Source organism: Martes martes (assembly GCF_963455335.1).
Source record: "Martes martes genome assembly, chromosome: 14".
NCBI classification, from domain to species: domain Eukaryota; kingdom Metazoa; phylum Chordata; class Mammalia; order Carnivora; family Mustelidae; genus Martes; species Martes martes.
Window position 1 is genome coordinate 34,616,249 of NC_137902.1, and position 20,320 is coordinate 34,636,568.

At 38.5% G+C, this 20,320-nt stretch overlaps 1 protein-coding gene across 3 annotated transcripts in view; it reads left to right on the plus strand.

The window, feature by feature from the left end:
* CPEB3 (cytoplasmic polyadenylation element binding protein 3) overlaps positions 1–20,320 on the plus strand; it is a gene marked incomplete at its 5' end in the record, with an annotated part of 151,874 nt that overhangs the window by 72,941 nt on the left and 58,613 nt on the right. For all 3 annotated transcript variants that reach the window (XM_080823314.1, XM_080823315.1, XM_080823316.1), the window contains 2 exons: positions 6,820–6,987; positions 8,683–8,772. In XM_080823314.1, coding sequence (XP_080679440.1) covers positions 6,820–6,987; positions 8,683–8,772 — 258 coding nt within the window. The remainder of the gene's footprint in view (positions 1–6,819; positions 6,988–8,682; positions 8,773–20,320) is intronic.

The following is a 20,320-nucleotide window of genomic DNA, read 5'->3' on the forward strand; positions in this document are numbered from 1 at the left end:
AGGAAATAGAGACCAGAATGACTGAGCTTGGTAGGAGAAAGAGGAGGGTGTATTAAGATGAAGCTGAAGGACAGAAGAAAATAGGAAAATCTATGGAAGGAAATCTATGGAATCTAAGGAAATCTATGAATGTTTTAAAGTAGAGTCAAATGATCAGATTTATGTTTTTAAAAGAGGACTCTGGCTACCACTGTTTAAAGTGAAGTGAGAAGAGAAGTGGGCTGTCTACCTCAGAAAGAAGGTAGCAGTAGTCTAGGCAAGAGATGATGGTGTTTTAGCATAGAGTGATAGCAATAGAGTTGGAAAGAAATGAACAAATGGAAAATATATTCTAGAGGATAGAATGAACCTTTTTTAATGACATTAAACTGAAGAATTGAATGTGAGAAGTAGATAAGAAGAAGACTCAAAAATGATGTTCAGCTTCTAGCTTGAGCAACTGGGTGAATTGTGATGCCACGTATTGAAATGGGACTGGGAGAGAATATGTTCAAGGTGGATGTCAAGAGTTCATTTAAAACCACATTAAGTTTGTGATGCCTAAGAGATACCCACATAGTAATGCCACGTAAGATGCGCTTTAATATTTGTATATTAAGGTTTAATGAAAGATTTTTGTGTAATAAAAGGAATTCTGCTCCCAGAGATTTGAAAACCATTCATCTAGTTCAAATCTCTCATTACGTAAATGAGACTCAGATGTGTGAGATGTTTCGTCCAAGGTTACAGAGTAAAGCTGGGACCTGACTGTCCTGATTTTCAGGCAATTTTTTTTCCTTAGGGAAGTTATGCCTCATAAACCATTAAAAAAACAAACAAACAAACAAACAAAAACTCCGAAACTCCTGAAGCAACTAATTTCTGAGCTACTTGCAAAAACTGAGATGAATTTGGTCAGGCTTGGAATGGAGGTACTGGGCCAGAAGCATGCTGGAACTGCTGGATTGACTACAGAGTCTTTGGTGGGAGCTTAGAGGTGAGGCCTGAGCCACTTTGGCACCCTGTCGTGGCCAGTGGGCTTTTGTTTCCCCATCATAAGCTGCAGGAAAGGGAGCCTCCTAAATAAGCAAGAGTTTTGGACAAGACTTTGTGCTAAGCTCATGCTTTGTGGGTTTCTTATTTTGTACTTTACAAAGCTCCTATCTCTTACAAAGCATTCAACATAGCTTTAAGTTACCTCTACATTCAGAGATTATTTTTTCAATTACTGGACAAAAAAACTACATTCTGGTTATTAATTGAAAATAGATATCATAAACCAGACCATTGGTGGAAGGGAAAGCCAAATGGCCAAATTGCAGCTGTTGGGAAGTATTCTCCTGCTTCTCTTGAAATACTCAATATGAATATTTTACATGAAAGTATCAGATTCTAAAGCATACTAATATGCGAGGTATATAAGAATATAATTTGGGGGAAGTAACATGGCTTACTTAAAATGTTTTGGTCCTGGGTGATTTTTTATTAAAGAAAAGTAGTATGTCAGAGAGATGCTGGCTAGTGAAGTAGAGTGCCTATGGGCACACCATGGGTATAGCCTCTTCAAGTGTCAGTTTCTAGTAACACATATGTGGGAACTAAAATTTTACTAGTCTTCCCAGGGATGATTTGTCCGGGGGGGAATGGATTTATACCAACCAAATGAATGCACAGATACTAACCTCACGAGGAACCCTGGACAAATCAGAATACCAGTGTTTTAATTTATGCAGATGAAAGTAACAGAAGACAGTTTTAGTGGCTGATTATTTGTCTACTAGTTAAGGAGTCACAGTAGTACCTCTTCACGGTGGAAAGGTACTAAATTAATTACTAGAACAATCCTTCAGGAGCTTATAATTAAAGCATAAGGAAATAGGTGGTTTTCAGGCTATGGAAACATCAAATGAACCATTCTGTCCACAGAGGAGTAATCTTACCAGTATGATAAAATTCTCTTAACTTCTTTTGGTCTACACTTCTGTCTTTTAAATGCTTCCTACAGACTAACTTTTTGTTCCATCAGCACTTAAGGCAGTCTTATTACAGTATGGTTGACTAGATTATAGATTTTACATTCTGTTCTTTGACTTGACTGAACTTGGATGTTTCCCAAGGCTCCATATACTTCACATAATATCACTTTCAGTGGATGCCTGCTATAGACAGTTAATCTCCATTTTAGTTGCTCTTAAACTTGAGCATAGGGATCACTGGGGAAATTTATTAAAAGTGCAGATTTTCAAATTTGAACCCTATGCATTCAGATTAAGTAGATCTGGGGATTAGACTCTGAGACATAATCTTTGTTTGTTTGTTCGGTTTGTCTTTTTTTATGTTGCCTACGATCTCAAAGAGGTTTTGACTCAAGAATGCCTGTCTTGGGGCGCCTGGGTGGCTCAGTCGGTTAAGCCGCTGCCTTCGGCTCAGGTCATGATCCCAGGGTCCTGGGATTGAGTCCCACATCGGGCTCTCTGCTCAGCAGGGAGCCTGCTTCTCCCCACCCCCCCACCCTCCTGCCTCTCTGCCTACTTGTGATCTCTGTCGAATAAATAAAATCTTTTAAATAAATAAAAAAAAAAGAATGCCTGTCTTACTGCCTTTTTTTTTTTTTTAAAGATTTTATTTACTAATTTGACAGAAAGAGCACAGGTAGGGGGAGTGGCAGAGGGAGAGGGAGAAGCAGGCTCCCCAACAAGTAGGGAGCCTGACATGGGGCTTGATCTCAGGACCCCGGAATCATGACCCAAGCCAAAGGTAGATGCCTAATGGACTGAGCCACCCAGGTACCTCCCCCCACCGCATAGTCTTAGTTCTTATCCACGGAGAAAACATCATGTATGTGTGGATTCTTTGCAGTTTCATTTCCTAGGGCAACTTTATTACTAAAGTCTATGGTACTCTAAACACTAATAATAAGAGGTTTGGTTTTAAAACCTTGGCAAGTTTCTTAAGTACCCATAACCAATTTTTAAAACTGTCCAAATTTTTACATATAACTCTAGCTTTTATTTTCTTTGCCAAAAATATTCTGGGAAGCTGTGGTTATATTGGTCATGCACAAAGAAAGTTCTCTTTGTTCTGGAACATCTTGAATATCTACTTCTCCTCCTCCTTCACGGCTCTTGTTCAAGATTTCCTCATCTCTTGTCTGGACGGTCCCAAATTTCTGCAGACACTCACCCTATCTCCTCTTTCCCTGGGTGAAAATTGCTGGTGAAAGTGATGGTAGCTATTGTAGGATGTGAGGTAGAGGGAATCACATGGTCATAGGCATCTCAGAAAAGTCATTCTGACAGGATGGAAGATGAATTAGATGGGAGTGTCCGTCTCCAGAAAGTGAGGGTTTTTGTTTTTTTTTTTTTAGAGCTAGTATTAGAAGGAAATATTGACTTGGAAAATGGGGAAATTCCCTATTGCTTTTGTAATATAAAGTATAGAATATAATGTTTGATACATAGAAGCAATAGAAAAGGTCTCAATTTCCTAGGACATGGTTCCTTCTTTTGCCATTCTCACACCTGCGTGCTGTATTCCAGCATATACTTGCAACAGTGTGTCTTTGCATGTGCTGTTATCCTTTTCTGGATGTTGCCTCACTTTTAATATTTATTGAATACCTTTTCTGGCCCTCATTAGGATGTGAGGATACAGTGGTGAATAAGATTAAATTGGTCCCTGTCCTAATAGAGCTTACAATTTAATGGAGCTGGGGAGTGAAATACCAAATAAAAACCCACATGATAGTATAATGGTAATTGGGAAAATTATCAGGGGAAGTGCTATCAGTGGATAGAAAAGGGAACCTAACCTAATCTAGAAGTTCAGGAAAGTTCCACCTGAGGAAATGACTCTTCAGTTGAGACCTGAAGAATTGGTGGGAATTAATTAGAAAACTGGGGAGTTGGGAGGAGAGTATTTATTTGGGAGAACGGGGAAACACCTTGTTCTTGGTACCTGAGGCAAGGAGGAATCATCAGGAAATTCAAAGGAGGTCTGAGTGATTGGAAGTTAGTGAACCAGACAGAAGGAGAGAGGCAACAACTATGATGTAGGAGACTGCATAAGCCTTATAGAGTGATGTTTTTGTACTTTATTGAAAAACAGTTTGACATTATTGAAGGGTTCTAAGGATGAAGGTGGGGAATGTGGTTATGTGTTCAGATTAATATTTGAAAATGATGACTTGGGCTGTTGTGTGGAGAAAGCATTATGGGGTTCAAGATAGAAACCAGTATACTGGGGTGCCTGGGTGGCTCAGTGGGTTAAAGCCTCTGCCTTCGGCTCAGGTCATGATCCCAGGGTCCTGGGATCGAGCCCCACATCGGGCTCTCTGCTCCACAGGGTGTCTGCTTCCTCCTCTCTCTCTCTGCCTCTCTGCCTACTTGTGATCTCTGTCTGCCAAATAAAATAAAATCTTTAAAAAAAAAAAAAAAAAAAAAAAAAAGAAACCAGTATACTAAATATTAGGCTGTCATATAGACTTGTTGGAACCCATTAGTTCAGGGCAGAGATGATGACGATATGGACCCCACGATATTAGGACTGGAGATGGGAGAAGTGAATGGATTGAAGAATTACTTCATAGTTTGAATTGATAGAAGCTAGTGAGAGAGAGATTAGATGTGGAGTAATAAAGAAAGAAAGAAAGTAAGTAAGAAAGGAGTAAGAGATGTCAAGGGGGAGTCCTGGATTTCTGGGTTGAATTGGGTATGGATAGTCATTTCTGTTGAGATTGAAGGGAATGCTAGAGGACCTGGTTTGGAAGGAAAGGTCAAAGCTGTTTTGAAACTTCTGTCTCTGTGGATTGTTGTTCTTTACCTTAGAAACCCCAACCCCACAAGATTCTGTTCAAGGTTGCGTTTGTGTGAAATCACTCCAAAGGTCTCCACCCACCCCATCTCCCATAGGGCAGTAATAGTGCTCTTGGTATCATCTTCACTTAGTACTTAATTTCTCTGTCTTATACTTATGCACTTGCCTATCTCTTACCAGACTTGATTTCTTTGTCAAGAACTTTCAAATAATTCATATTAGTTTGGTGATTCTAGAATATAGATAAATATTTCTCCAAGTGTTTTCCACTGAGTTGCATATGTTAACTTTTTTTTTTTCAATCTTAAATCCGGGTATTGCTGGGTCAATTTATTTTACTGCAGAACTTTTCCCAGCCATTTATATTCTGATAAGGATTGTGAATGTCTAGGAAGGGTATACGGTGTGCAGTATTTTCCAGTATTATTTAGTTGTCTCCCCACTCCCTGCCCCTAGCGGCCTTTGTTTTCTGAGCATCTCTTGTTACTAGTTTGAGGGTAAGAGATAGGGATAGGAGTTTTCTGTGGGAAATGCTGATTTGGGTATGTGCATGTCCCGGAGTAAGCACATAACTCACTGAGTGTGGACTCCGTGGGAAGCAAATCTGACAGTTGTGCAAGTACATCTCTGGATGTCTTTGGGAAAATCATTTTGCCTATAGTTGCCGCAACTCTATTTGTTTTACCCCCAGTGATCAGAACAGACTTCACAGGATGAGAATTTACTGCCTATCGTTTGTCCCCCCCAGGCTAAGAAAGCTAGGTGACATGAGGTGACAAATTTTATTCTGTTTCTTTGTAGCTAATCTAGGAAGAGCTGAACAATAAATTCTTAGGTCCTTTTATTTGTTAACTCCCAACATCAAAATAGCGCCTTTCTTAAACCACCTGGGTTGTTCATAAAATAAACAGAGTTATATTAGTAGCCATTTTTTGGTAAAAGAAATAAATGTTCAGTATTTTTATAAGGCTATTTATATTCTGTTTTAGAGAGTTGGCTGTAGTGACGCAGAAACTAGGTTTCAGGGAAATACAGACAGGATAGACTAAATGGGGAAGACACTGTTCTTTTTTTGAAGAGTATATGAATTTATTTTAGAGGGGAATTATTCTTTTTTTCAAAAGTTAGAGTATTCAAGATGGTTCATTTTTAGAGTGTAACCTAATGGAAAGTTTTACCAGGAACTCACTGACTCAAACAGGAAATATATTTGTTTTAAACTTAGATTTTATTTTGTAATGCCGGATGGCATTATTGTGTTATGTTTATTAACAGACTCTAACTGCTGGCATCTTTCTTACAGTCATGTGGAATGGGTAGATGCTTTTGCTGTATAAACTCTATTTGGCTATAGAGTTAACAATGAAAATAATTTTTTGAGTGATATAAAATACTGCCTAGATTAGTAGGGTAAAAATGTCATAACCACATCTGCATCTGTACTCCCACACCTTAATTTATGTCTTCTCATTTACTTGTGCCACCTCTTATTACTGCAGGTGTTTATTCCCAAATTGGATTAGTTCGGAGTGGCAGGGCAAAATTGATCATCTTTCGTCCTTTATCAGAGAGGCGATCAGCCTTTTTTATCAGTGTAATATTCCCTCTGCTGTCAGGGCCAGCCAGCCTGGACCTTTGAGCAAATAAAAATCTGTAAATAAAGATTACTTTTCCATTTATTTTAAGAAATGTCTGGGGAAAGGAAAAATAGCTGGTGAATACTCTTAGTGGCAGTGATAGGAACTCTCTGCGTAAAAGGTGGTGATTTTTAACTGCGGAAGCAGCTGTAATTTTGGATGCTTCTTCCTGACGATCAGTCCATTTATTTCTGTGCTATGCATACCTTTACATAAAAATGATGGTATTGTCTAGGCTCAGCAATCTGCAGTCGCTTACCCTATTGTAAAAGTCACAGTTCAGGATGCATCTTTTTTTGTATGATTCATTCTACACTTTGGTTCCTAATAAAGCATTTGTTGTCCAAGAAAATAATTTTAACTGTAGAAACTTCCACGTTTGTTTCAGGTCGGTCTTCTCTCTTTCCCTTTGAAGATGCCTTCCTGGACGACAGTCATGGCGATCAATCCTTGTCATCTGGCTTAAGTTCTCCCACTCGCTGTCAAAACGGAGAACGAGTAGAACGTTACTCTAGAAAGGTGTTTGTTGGAGGCCTTCCTCCTGATATTGATGAAGGTACGGTGCATTCATTAAGGACTTTATAAAGGCCAGGTTTGTTGTTTGTGTGATTTGACCCTGCCTCTCCTCTCCAAGCAGTTTGGGACATTCCTGTTTTTGTGTTTGGAGGATTTATTCAAAAGATGAGGAAGTAATAGATGGTGCATTTCAGGTCTGCTCTTCAAATGTGTTCATACAGGGCAGTCTCCCAACAGCTTCGTGTTTCCCAGTCATTAATTTGGGGATAAACTGTAAAATAATAATGAAAGTTAGTATTTGTGAAACTCTCTATATGCCCAAAATTGTGCTAAGTGCTTCACATTATATTATCTCATTTAACCCTTGTAGCTATCCTTTAAGGCAAATCCTACCAACTCCATTTTATAGATAAGGAAACTGAGGATCAGAGGCAGAGAGTTTGTCCAAGGTTATGTAGCTAATGGTGCAGCTGGCATTGAAAATTAGTCCAATTCCAGTGCTTTTGGTCATGTTCATCACTATCCCATCTCATATTTTAATATAGATATCTATTAATTAAAAGTCCCCCCTTGCCTTTAAAAGAATAAAGACTAATTAGAATTTTTCTTAATAATGTTCTTGAGATACTGTCAATCCAAAAGTGAGTTTTCAATAATGCCCAAACCCAATCAGCACATAGTAGGTTGTCAATAAATATTTGTTGAACAGACAAATGGAATAAAATTGTGACAGTTAACTGAAGGGGAAAAAACAACAATTCTAATTCTAGTAGGCTTTGGATCTTCTATAAAAATATTGTTAAAACAATTGTTTTGTCAGCATTGTTCTAGTTGTGACATTTCTCCAACTTATCATGATTTTCTTTTTTCATGATGAGAAAGGAATAGTCAAAAGTAGTTTTATTTAAGACTTATTGCTTTAAAGTTGTACAGAGCTGGAGACTCATTTTCCTCCGAACTATTCTCATACTAGTGTTAATCTCATCTATCAATGGGATTTTTTTTTAATACAAAGTTTATATCATGTCTGAGAGGGTAGTAGCTTAAATCTGAGTGGGAGCTAAGTTATAACCTTCTGCTTTGAGTCAGAAGTCAGAAGGAAAAGGTAAATTTATGGAGCTATAACTTTGGAAACATTTTCTTTATAGAATATGTAGTAGGTAAGTATGAAAGAAAGAGATCATTGGTTTTAACTTTTTATCATCAAATAGAATTACCTACTTATTGCTCCTACTCCTCACCAAAAGAATTTTATCTATTTCTAAAATAATCTTATAGATAATCTTAGATTACTAATAATCAAAACCTAATATTAATGATCTTAGATATTTTAGAGGTTATTTTTCATAAATGAAAGCGTATTTTAGATATTTTGTATACTTTTGCCTTTTTTCTAAAAGCAGAGAACATTTCCATTTTTAGAATCTTTTTTTTATTTTTTGCCTGACAGAGAGGTCACCTTGGTTATGTCAGATTTTTTTCTTCCAAATTCTTATATCAAATTTGTTAGCAGTGAAGAGCAATGAATTATAGTTAGAAACACATTCTGCGTGGTTGAAAGTGACTAACCAAATGGACCCAATAGACAATTGTATTTCACTTAGTAGGTTTGACTTCTATAAAAATGCTTTAGAAATAGTTCTCAAAGTATTTTTTAAATAAAAAGACATGCTTTATGCTACTCTGTTTGCAATATTTTTTTTTCTCTTGCTAAGATTACTTCTTTATTTTGTAGATGAGATCACTGCCAGCTTTCGCAGGTTTGGACCTCTCGTTGTAGACTGGCCTCACAAAGCTGAAAGCAAGTCATATTTTCCTCCTAAAGGTAATGCATTTAAAATGTCTCCACTGCTTGCCTGTTGGAGAGCTAGCATGACAGTTCAATAAAAGACAGCCTTTTAATTCTTGAAATAGCAGTTGGCGTTTTTCCCCTAATTAAGAAAATATTTTAATGCTGATCATCTTTTTGTGTCATACTGTTTTCTTTCGAAGACTCTTCCCCCAGGAGAACACTGATGGTTTCAGGCATCCATTGTACTCACAGTGAGATCCTGTGAGTCCCTTGTGAATGAGCCTTGTGCTAAATTTTCATCATTTGAGAGAAAAAAATCTAGGGATTTGAAGAATGTCAGTGATTTGAGAGGAAAAGATTATTTTGCATCAAATCTTATTTGTGTCAAATCTTATTTGTATCCCATAATCTTGTGGTTTTATAGTTCTTATAAACTCCAAACTTGGAAAACCTAGTGGCTGAAAAGTGACATTGTATGAAATTACCTCTATTCACGTCTGTATTTTAAGTGACTTAGCTTGTTGAGGGGTGGAGGGCAAACTAGCAAAGAACTCTTCACGTGAACTTATCCGTTATGTTTGGTAGGCTATTTTGGTAATTGACAAAGACATGAAAATATATTACTTTGTCATCGTTTGTCATTACTGCAGAATTCAGGGAACTTTTCTAGTGATGTTCACTCTGGGTAAGTTTCTAGAATTATATAGATGAGGTTTTGGCTTTTAAAAAGGAAGCTTTCTGGGGCACCTGGGGTACTCAGTGGATTAATAAGCATCTGCCTTCGGCTCAGGTCATGATCCCAGGGTCCTGGGATCGAGCCCCATGTTGGGCTCTCTGCTTGGCAGGGAGCCTGCTTCCTCCTCTCTCTCTCTCTCTCTGCCTGCCTCTCTGCCTACTTGTGATCTCTGTCTGTCAAATAAATAAATAAAATCTTTAAAAAAATGAAATAAAATAAAAAATAACAAAATAAAAAGGAAACTTTCTTCATGTGTTATATTCTGTAGATATGTTTCAGGGATATCTTTCATCTCTAAAGAATTGGTTTTTTGTTATGTATTATCATATAACATTGCTCACCACAAGAAGGTGGAGTTAACATACTTACCCTCCTGTGCTTTGTACAGGAATGAATTTATGGCTTAACTTGGGAAAGGCAGGTGGCTTCCTCATATGTCTGATTATTAGGTTTCTTTGCCACCTGTATTTCTCCCCAGTCTCTCTATAACCTATGAAAAGAAGTTACTCACTAAATACAGGATGTTTGTTTACTTTTAACATTTCCTTTTTGATCTTCTCCAAGAATTTTTAAAGTTAAAAAAATAAGTTTTATATTAATCAGAAAAGATAAAAACCACCTTGTTGATTATTCCACTGAAGGAATGTGTTCACCACTTCATAGTACATGTGTGACACTATGTAAAGACACATGTTTAAACTGTGTTTCTAAGAGAGCTAATAATTCCCTGAGTCGAAGTAGAATTATTTCAGTGAGTGAAAGAGTTCACCACAGGTGCTATAGGTCCCATGCTCTGTAAAGTCACATGTGTAAAAAGTAGGAGTTGCAGGTACATGTTATCTCAGTGAAAGAATGTGTTCACCATACTGTGGTGCATGTAGCCCACTGTAAAGTTACATAAAAGTTACATACATAAAAGATATTTCTAAGAGTGGTAGTGAAAAAAAAAATCATACTGAGAAGGTTATAAAAACAACTGTGGGATAAAAGGTGTCAGGTGATCATAAAAAATGAAGATAAACATATATAGTTGTGTCCAAAGAAAATTATTCCAAATCTACCTCTATCAGACATAATCACTGTATACATTTTATTAAATTTCCTTCTGATGTTCTCTTTATGAATATGAACATTTAAATGAAATTTTGCATTTTACATAAATGGGATCACACTGTATGTGTTGTTCGATAACCTGCATTTCCCCCTCCGCCATGTCAACATCTTGCTATAAGAGACCTACATAATTTTGGGGCGCCTGGGTGGCTCAGTGGGTAAAAGCCTCTGCCTTCGGCTCAGATCATGATCCCAGGGTCCTGGGATTGAGCCCCGCATCGGGCTCTCTGCTCTCGGGGAGCCTGCTTCCTCCTCTCTCTCTCTGCCTGCCTCTCTGCCTACTTGTGATCACTGTCTGTCAAATTAAAAAAAAAAAAAAAAAAAGGCGAGACCTACATAATTTTAATGACCTTATTTTATTTAATCTGTCCTACTGATGGATACTTAAGTTGCTTCTAGCTGTTGCCTCTCATGGGTAATGCTTCAGTGAATATCCTTGTGCCTTCATCTTTTTGTCCTTTATCATGACCTCTTAGGGTGAATTTCCAGAAGTGAGGTACATATTTATACAGATTGCAAAGCTTCCCTTAAGAAAGGTCATTTACATTTATGTTCCCACCAATAATATCTGATTTGTAAACCAGTCTTATTGAGTCTGAGGAAATGACTCCTTTTCAATCTTTGCCAGTCTGATGGTTTAAATAACATCCCCTTTTCCTTTTTTTGGCATTCTTTTCTCTTTACTGGCCTTTGAATGTAGTTTACTTTTTTAGATTGACTTTTCATTTCTGTCTGACTTCATATTGGAGTAATGCACAAAAAGAGATCCAGTTTTCTTTTTCCAAGTAGCATGCCAGTCATCTCAATAGTCATTTATTGACTAATACAGTTTTTCTTCATCAATTTGGATCATTAGAAATAAGTATAAGAAAGAAAAAGAAGTGTTGGTTGGAAGGTTATCTCTTCTGTTTCTCAGTGGAGTGCACAAGTTTCTCTGAAACAGCTCTATCCAGAATGATAGCTACTAGCCACATGTAGCTAATGAGCACTTGAAATGTGACTAATTTAAATTGAGATATGCTGTAAGTATAAATTATACACTGGATTTTGAAGACATAGTTTTAGAAAAATATCTCACTAGTACTTTTGTTTTCATGTTAGAATGGTAATTTTGTGGTATATTGAATTAAAATGCATTAAAATGAACTTCACCTGTTTTAATCTTTAAGATGTAGATATTAGAAAAATTTTGTCTTTTTTTGTGTTTTTTTTGTTTCTGAAAATTTTAAGATACACATGTGACTCATCTTTCTATTGGAAAGCACTTCAAGAATTAGAATCTGCAAACTACCTGTTTTTATACAGCCTGTAAGCTAAGGATGGTTTTTATATTTTTAAAGGTTGTAAAAATACACATGCAAGAAGAATAGGTAGCAGAAACTATATGTGGCCCTCAAATCCCTTTGCAGAAAGTTTGTTGCCTCCTGCTTTAAAATAGTCTTTTGAGCTACTCATGTAGCTTCTAAGACATCCAGTGACAAAGGAGGCAGTTTATTTTAGAGGAAGTCTATATGTTTGCTAGACGTAGCTAATTCTCAAGTTTGCTTTTCAATGGAGTCAAATGCTTCCCTGCAACCTTTACCCTATTGATAAATTATGTCCTATAAAGTAAAATAGAATAAATTACCATTGTGACATATGTCTCTTGGTACTTTAAAAGACTATTCATTTCTTTTTATATCTTCTCTTTTCAAAGATAGATATTTTCACTTCTCTCAGAAGTACCTTATGTCTAATGGTTTCCATATCACCATTTTTTTTGTTTTCCTTTTCTGTGTATATGTCATGTTTACAATATCCTACTTAAATTTGTTACTAAGAATTGAAAAGGAAACATTTGGTTTGATATGAGCAGTACAAATTTTAGCAGTTCTGTTAACTCCATGGTTTTTGGTGCCATTCCTATATAACAGCATAATAATATAAACTATAGAACATGGTGCCTTTATTTTATACCTGAGGTTAAGTGTTGAGAGGGGTCAGTGACAGCAAGGCCAAGAGGAGAATCTGGGTGTCCCAATTCTGGTCCACAGGCTTGCATCCTTGCAGAGTGGATTGCCTTCCCTGTGATTAGGGGTTAGGAAGAGAAATAATGATTATACTGTTGGCTCCTTTTGTGTTTTGGCTTTCAGCTAGTCTGAAGGCTGACCTGATTGGGGAGTACCTAAAGAGATTTGGTGTTACTCCAAGAGTGAAGTAACTTTCAGAATCCATGCCCATTGCTCTGAATGTTGGGACCATCTAAGGAGTTCACTGCAACTGTTCTGTGCCTTCTTAATAATGCCCCCTTGCTCTATTTCTACTTTTCCTTAAATTCCTTAGGTTTTAATACAGGTGCATGTCTTCTTGGAAATGCCCTTTATACTGAGTGTACTTTTCTTTAGGTTACCTTAGGATGGCTATTACCTATAGTTTGTTTGGCTGTCCATGTTGGTTTATGTGTAAATAGAAAGGAACCACTCCCTATTGAGCCCTTTGGCCTTTTTCTCAGAAAGTATATGCCTAATGAAATACACATTCATTCATCTGGCAGATTTACCTGTACAAATATAGGGTAGGGTTTGTAAAACCATGACCATTTCACGGACTGTGGAGAGCTTAAACTCTATGTAGAGAAACAGTGACCAGGCAGGCACATCAGTTTCCCTCTAAGTGTTGTTGGTTGGGCCAACACAATGGGAGGTAATGGAATCTGGGGCACTCTCCAGCACAAAGACCACTTAGGTATTTGGTCAGGCATTCAAAGATATGCAAAGTCCCGTGGATCAGTTTATCTGCAGGCCACAAGCAGGCGATTGCTCATTGCTCGTTGTTCTCCAGAGCAACACTGAGAACAAGGAAAGGTGGAGGAAGGCATGGAAGTCGGAATGTGTGTTTTCATAATTTGATCTCAGACCTCATAACTTATAGTCCTGTGGAGGAAGTAAGAAATTAGTCAACCAGTCAAAAAATAAACACAATTACAAACTGTGATATTTCTGTAAAGGGCAAGTAGAGAGGCAGTGACTCTGAAAAGGGGCCATCATTTTAGAGTGGGGATATGGAGAAAGCTTCTCTAAGAAGATGGCAGTTAAGCAGACCTGAAAATTGAGGAGTTAGCTAGAAAGTTAAGGAAGCAGGTTCCAAGCAGAGGAGTACCATATGGGAACGACTGAGTATGAAAGGGCTTTAGTACCTTTGAATAAATGAAGTGTGGTTGGAATGTTAGGAGAAAATGATGCAAAAGAATGAGACTTGAAACAATAGGATTTATTTTTCTTCCCTAAATTGATTTCATCCCCCAGAGAGAGTGGACATGAAGGCATTTGTGTGGTATTTGTCTTTGGGGTGGTGGAAGAGTAGAGTTGGGTCAAATAGAAATATCAGTTTAAAATACTTTCAAATAGCTATTGATAAAACTGAAGCAAAGTCTTGCTTTGCGTTTCCTGCATTTAGTTCTTGATGATGAAAAGAAATCCAACTCTAGCCAAACTATTGAGGAAAAGTTTTCCAAGATCATCTTTGCATACTTCTTAGTTCTGGAATAGCAGAGTTGAAATTGTGAGGTCTAGAAAGAGGTTCTTCCAAGTCTTAGGTCATGAGCCCAAACCCACATTCACACAGAATAGTAATCAATGTCACTTGTGTTTATAATAGCTTGGGTTCAGGGGGTGCCTGGGTGGCTCAGTCAGTTAAGCTTCTGCCTTCGGCTCAGGTCATGATCCTGGTGTCCTGGGATGCAGCCCCACATCGGGCTCCCTGCTCAGTGGGGAACCTGCTTCTTCTTTCCCCTCTGCTTGCACTCACCGTGCTTGTGCTCACTCTCTCTCTCTCTCTGTCAAATAAATAAATAAATAAATTTTTAAAAATATCTTGGGTGCAGGTAATTTAAGATAGTTATTGAAAAGGGGTGGTGAGAGAACAGAATAAAATGCAGAGGGCTGAGGTCCTGATGCAAGTGATGATGCAGCATTGGGAATATCAATCCATCCAATGTTTGTTCCTTGTCCATCTGTGGAAGAGTCCATTTTTGGCCTTATGGGGGATCTAGAGAAGCTACCATTCTTGTTTTTGAGAAGGTTGCAGTTTCTTGGAGGAGACCTGGAAATAACAGATGTGAAATGCTAAATAATGGTAAAGAGCATGGGTTCTGGAACTAGACTTGCTGAGCTCCTCCACCTATTGTACGACCTTAGGCTTGTTCTTTAACCTTACTGTGCCTTAGTTTCATCATCTGCAAAAGAAGGATCATGATAGTACCTACTTCAGAAGGTCATGATGAGGATTAAAACAAGTACGTAAGTTCATGTGGGGTGATTAAAGCAGTCCCTGCATACAGTAGATATTCTGAATGATACTGTTATTTTTATTAAAATACAGATAAACTTATGCTTAATGACAAGTAAGCAAAAAATATTCTGTGCAGGCAGAAGAGGAACAGATTGCTGTGGGCTGTGCAAGACCTTGATCTTCAAACCTGGGCAGGAAAAGAATAGGCAGAAATTGCAGGGGGTTAGAATTATGATAATTAAGATGGCTAACCTTTACTGAGGGCTTGCCAGGCATTGGGTTACTGTTCTCTAAATCATATTTATTCTTCTCAACTGCACAAGGTAGACACCTTTAGTATTCCCATTTTTATATAGAAGAAGAAACAGATTTAGAAGAGGGCAATTTGTCCATGGTCATGTATTAAATGGTAGATCTGGGATTTGAGCCTGAATAGGCTGGCCTCAGAGCCCAAGGCTCTTAAATATTGCACTCTACTATTCTCATTTTGAAATAAGGATGGCCCAGAGGTAGGCAGCAGGCTTAATTAAGGCAGGATTATGTGGTAGCCTGATGGCCAAGCCTAGGACCTAGGCCGAGTAAACAGTGATCAAGAATAAAGGCTCTTGGGGCGCCTGGGTGGCTCAGTGGGTAAAAGCCTCTGCCTTCGGCTCAGGTCATGATCCCAGGGTCCTGGGATCGAGCCCCGCATCGGGCTCTCTGCTCAGCAGGGAGCCTGCTTCCTCCTCTCTCTCTGCTTGCCTCTCTGCCTACCTGTGATCTCTGTCTGTCAAATAAATAAATAAAATCTTAAAAAAAAAAAAAAGAATAAAGACTCTGGAGCAAGCTGTCTGGGTTGGATTCCTGTTCCACTACTTGCCATATCTGTATCCCTGAGCTGATTATTTTCCCAAATCTCTATTTTTTAATCTACAAAATGGAAACAATAATAGTGTCTAATTCTGGTTTGTTATGAGGATTATATAAGAAAATGTATAGAGAATACTTTCATAGTACCTAGATATCATTGTAGCCTTTTTTTTTTAAAGATTTATTTATTTATTTATTTATTTGTCAGAGAGAGAGAGAGAGAGGATTGAGAGTGAGCACAAGCAGACGGAGTGGCAGGCAGAGGCAGAGGGAGAAGCAGGCTCCCTGCCGAGCAAGGAGCCTGATGTGGGACTCAATCCCAGGACGCTGGGATCACGATCTGAGCCAAAGCAGCCGCTTAACCAGCTGAGCCACCCAGGCATCCCTGTAGCCTTTTTTTTTTTTTTTTTTTTTTAAGCAAGGGAGAGGTGGTTGAGGTTTTTTACTTGATTTTGTTGTTCTATGCAGAGTCAGGAAAACTATTTAGGAATTTTCTGTAATCCAGTTCATAAGCAGTAATAAGGACCATAAAGACCGAAGATATTAGCATTGAGATGTTACTAGACCAGAGGCAGTAATAGAACGGTGGTTCTAAACGAGTAGATCAGTAGACTTTGATGATAGGGTTGTGCTAAAATTACTTCCACTGAATGGGAGAATCATGGTACTGTTGAATGTAGGGGAATCAATTTAGAGAAAACCAGTGTGATGATGTGACAGTTTGATTAAAGACATGTAGAGTTTGGTGTGTCCTCATATCTGATCTGAGAGGAAATTACTAATAGGCATTGAGATTGTGGTTAGGTAGTTTGAAAGGAGAGACTGGGGCTGGAGTCCCACATCTCTTGAGAGTCATCTTTATAGAGAAGAGAGAGAAGAAAATGATAAATAGTAAGTGTTAGGACCTAAAAGGAAGAAGAGAACATGTCAGTAGAGATGTGGGTGAGTGAAGGACTAGGAGCATATTTGTGGCCTTAGAGGCTAAGGAAAGAAGCTTCAAGAAAGTGTATCAGGACCATCAGATATTGTAGCGTTACTGAGAAGGTCTCCATGGAGGGGTGTCTGGCTGGCTCAGCCAGTAGAGTGTGTGACTCTTCATCTCAGGGTCATGAATTCAAGCCCCATGTTGGGTGTGGAGATTACTTAAGAAAAAAAAATTATTTAAAAAATAAATAAGATGTTAAAAAAAAAAAAGAGCGTCATGGAATGGAAATGAGTGTGGGCTTCTTGTCAACTACATGATCACAGGAATTTCTATTTTATCTTAATTCTCGGTGTTAGTATTGTAATGAAGTAGGAAAACCAGAACAAAGAAATCAAGTTTGCACTGAATGAGTGTTATTTTATAAATAAGAATAATCCTGCCTCCCCAGCAGACTAACCATCATCATTTTTTTTCCTTCCAGTCTCTATTCATATATATCCTTTTTTGTGGGGAGTGTAATTATAGCAGAAATACAGTTTTCTATCCTCCTTCTTCCCTGCCATGTTACTATATACTTTTCATATTTTTCAAGAGTCTGCCCAACCTGTTGTTACACCTTAATTTACTGGCTTGTTGGTTATTTAAGCTATTATAAATGATGTTCCTTCCTGTTAATATATCCTTGTATGTGGTTTTCTTTTTTCTTTCATAGGATTCTCTTTAGAATAAATTGGCAGGAGCTTAACTAGAGTAAAAAGAAATGAAAATCTTGATGAGTCCAGATTTGATATCACATGGCTTCCCAAAGCAATTTTCTCTATGATGTTTATGCTAATTTGGACATCTGCAGCACCATTTTTGCTTAGTTCCAAGTTAGATAGATGGTACGTTGCAGTGTGGACTTACCTTTTGCCTGCGGATCTGAAATGTAATGGACCCCCGCAAAAGCCAGAAACCACATTGGTATGAGTCTTCTACTTGAAGCATTTAACCCTTTCCTCTTGGGTCACATCTGTTGAATCTTTGGTGTTCATTGACATCATCTCCTGTCATTCTCTCCCTTACCCACTCTGGCCACACTGACTTCTTTGCTATTCCTTGAGGTCCCCTCAGGCCCTTCAGGGCCTTAGTACTTCCTTCTGTCTCAAACCCTCTTTTCCCAGATTTCTGAGTGGACGGCTCATCTCTTCCCTTAGACAGACCTCTCCTCAACTGTCACCTTAACAGAGAGCTCTTTCCTAATCTCCTTATCTAAAATGGCGGTCCCTCTATTCTCTTGCTCTTTGTCCCTCTTACCCTCATTTTATTTCTTTTTCACTCTCATTTTTTCTTCAAAGTGCCTATGACCTGAAAAACTGACATGTTTCTCTGTTTTCTAGATTGGAATGTAAGTTTTATAAGAGTAGAGTGTTTTTATGTTTTGTTCACTGTTCTATGCCTTGTACCTTGCATACCTGACTCAGTGGCTGGCCCTCAGATATTTGTTAAATGAATAGATTTTATCTTTGCAAATGATGAGTTCACTACTTGCTCAGAGAGTAGAAGTCTATCATATTTTAAAGCTGGAAAGTTCCATAAAGATCATCTCATTTTAATATAATCTTTATTTTAAACTGAGATTCGAAGAGGTGAATTGTTTTTTCCTAAGATCATAGAGTTGTTATCAGACAGGCTTAGACCTGACTGACCAAGAGTTTATGCTGTTTTATCTGGTGAATTAATTATAAAGGAAGTCATTTTTATTTGTTTGACTAGTCTGTATCATTTGTGGGAAAGGAATATTGGTTTAAACTATAAAATCTGATAGATTATGCTGTTATTTACAAGACTGGATTTTATATAAAAATTAACAACTTAAGTTGTGTCACCCATGGGACATTTTCACAGCTTCGAAACAGAAGTGGTCCTTGGCTTTTTCCTGAATTCTTCTGTTCTGTTAGTCACGCTGACATAACGGGGATATTTCCAAGAGCTGGTTTAGGATGAGGCTGTGGGTCTGAGCTGCCCTTTAGCTGTAGCTATGAGCATGGGATTACATCCCATATAGCTTTTGGGTGATGTCACACCATTTCTGGACATGAGTGCACTGCTTTGTAATTGAGTTCTTTGACTACAAGGATCAGAGGTTCTCTTGTACTACCTCAAGTTGGGGATGTGGTAAAAAGTGACAAGGAAAGCCCCAAAAGTAGGAGCTGTGGTAGAACCAGGTATCATGGAGCTATCATGCTAGGGAGTGGTGGGCTGCAGGGATTCAAGCAGTGGGAACTGTGAATTTTTCATCGTAATATTCCACCATTATTGTGACTCAGCTCTTCTATGCACATGTGCTCGTCTCTGACTGTGCTTCCAGTGGGAAAATTGTTTTCATATTTCTACTCAAATTCCAGAAAGAGGGAATCTGATTGGCCCTGTTCATTTTTTAATACCTAGCTGTGACATAGGGCCATCCTAAAGACAGTGGCCGGAGAATCTTTGACTCCTTAGTAAAGAAACAGCTTAGTTCTGCTTCCTTGAATGTGGGGCTGTGAATATGATTACTAGGAGGACAAGGTGGGCGTGACAAGCTTTTATGAGGATAAGTATATTTATCATAACCTCCTTCTTGGAAGACTAGCCTGTGTCCAAAGTTGCTATCACTAGAGCTACAGAAAAATCTCTGCCCACCCTGAGCCGCCTTCCCCTCATTCTATACTAAGCAGCTGCTCTTGATACTGCCAGTAGTCTCAGCTCTTGTGGTGGGGCGGGGGCCAGGAAAAGAACTGGCATCTCCTGGGTAGTCCGTACAGCTGCAGTACTGCTGTTGGCAGAGACTTGTGGGACAGAGGTAAGGAGAGCGGCCAGCTGCAGATGTTGGACAGGAGATTGACCACGTGGCTCTGAAACCTTATTCAGAAGTTGGTGATGCTGGCAGTGGAGTGGAGGAGGTCGTCTCAGCCCACTTGAGCAGCCAGTTTCAGTTCTGGCCGTTCCGGGGGGAGGGGGAGGACAGGATTCAGGTGCACAGCCGGGTGAACAGGAATAGTAACAGGCATGCAGATTTATGCAAGAATAACTCATGCCTTTCGATCTGATGATTCCCACCCACCTTGGGTGAAGGGTGTACTTCTCAGTGGCTGTTTGTTCAGGTGATTTTGTATTTCTTCTGCGCTGGACGGGCTGGCTTGGCTGCTGGTCCTTGGGACCAAGGTCATGCCATTGTGGAAGGGTATGTAATACCAGCGTGGTTTGTGAACCTGGCACAAGCCAGGCCACATGGCTTTCAGATTCACTTTGAGGCAGCCAGCTACAGAGATCCTATTTGAAGAACAGGAAAGAGGACTCTAAATGGACAAAAATAGGTCATTGTGAAGCTGCATCGGCTGGATTCGTGGCATCTGTTTCTTTTTCCTTCAGTTTATCTAAATCTGGCTCTGGAAAGGAAAGTTTTCAAATTTCACATTTTTTTCCCTTGTAGTATAACTTGAATGGAAATAAGTCTGTTGTTTTAGGCCCAGATTCCAAGCTTTTCTACTTTCTGAGTTACATAAACTGATCCAAGTTGGGAAACTCAAGGGTTTTAGCCTGTACCTAACCTTTTGCAGTTTATAAGCTTTTGAGTAGTACTTTGCCTTTTTTTTTTTTTTTAAGCAGATCCTGGCTTATAATACTCATGCCCTTTAGTGAATTCTGTGTTTTAATTGATTGAAGTT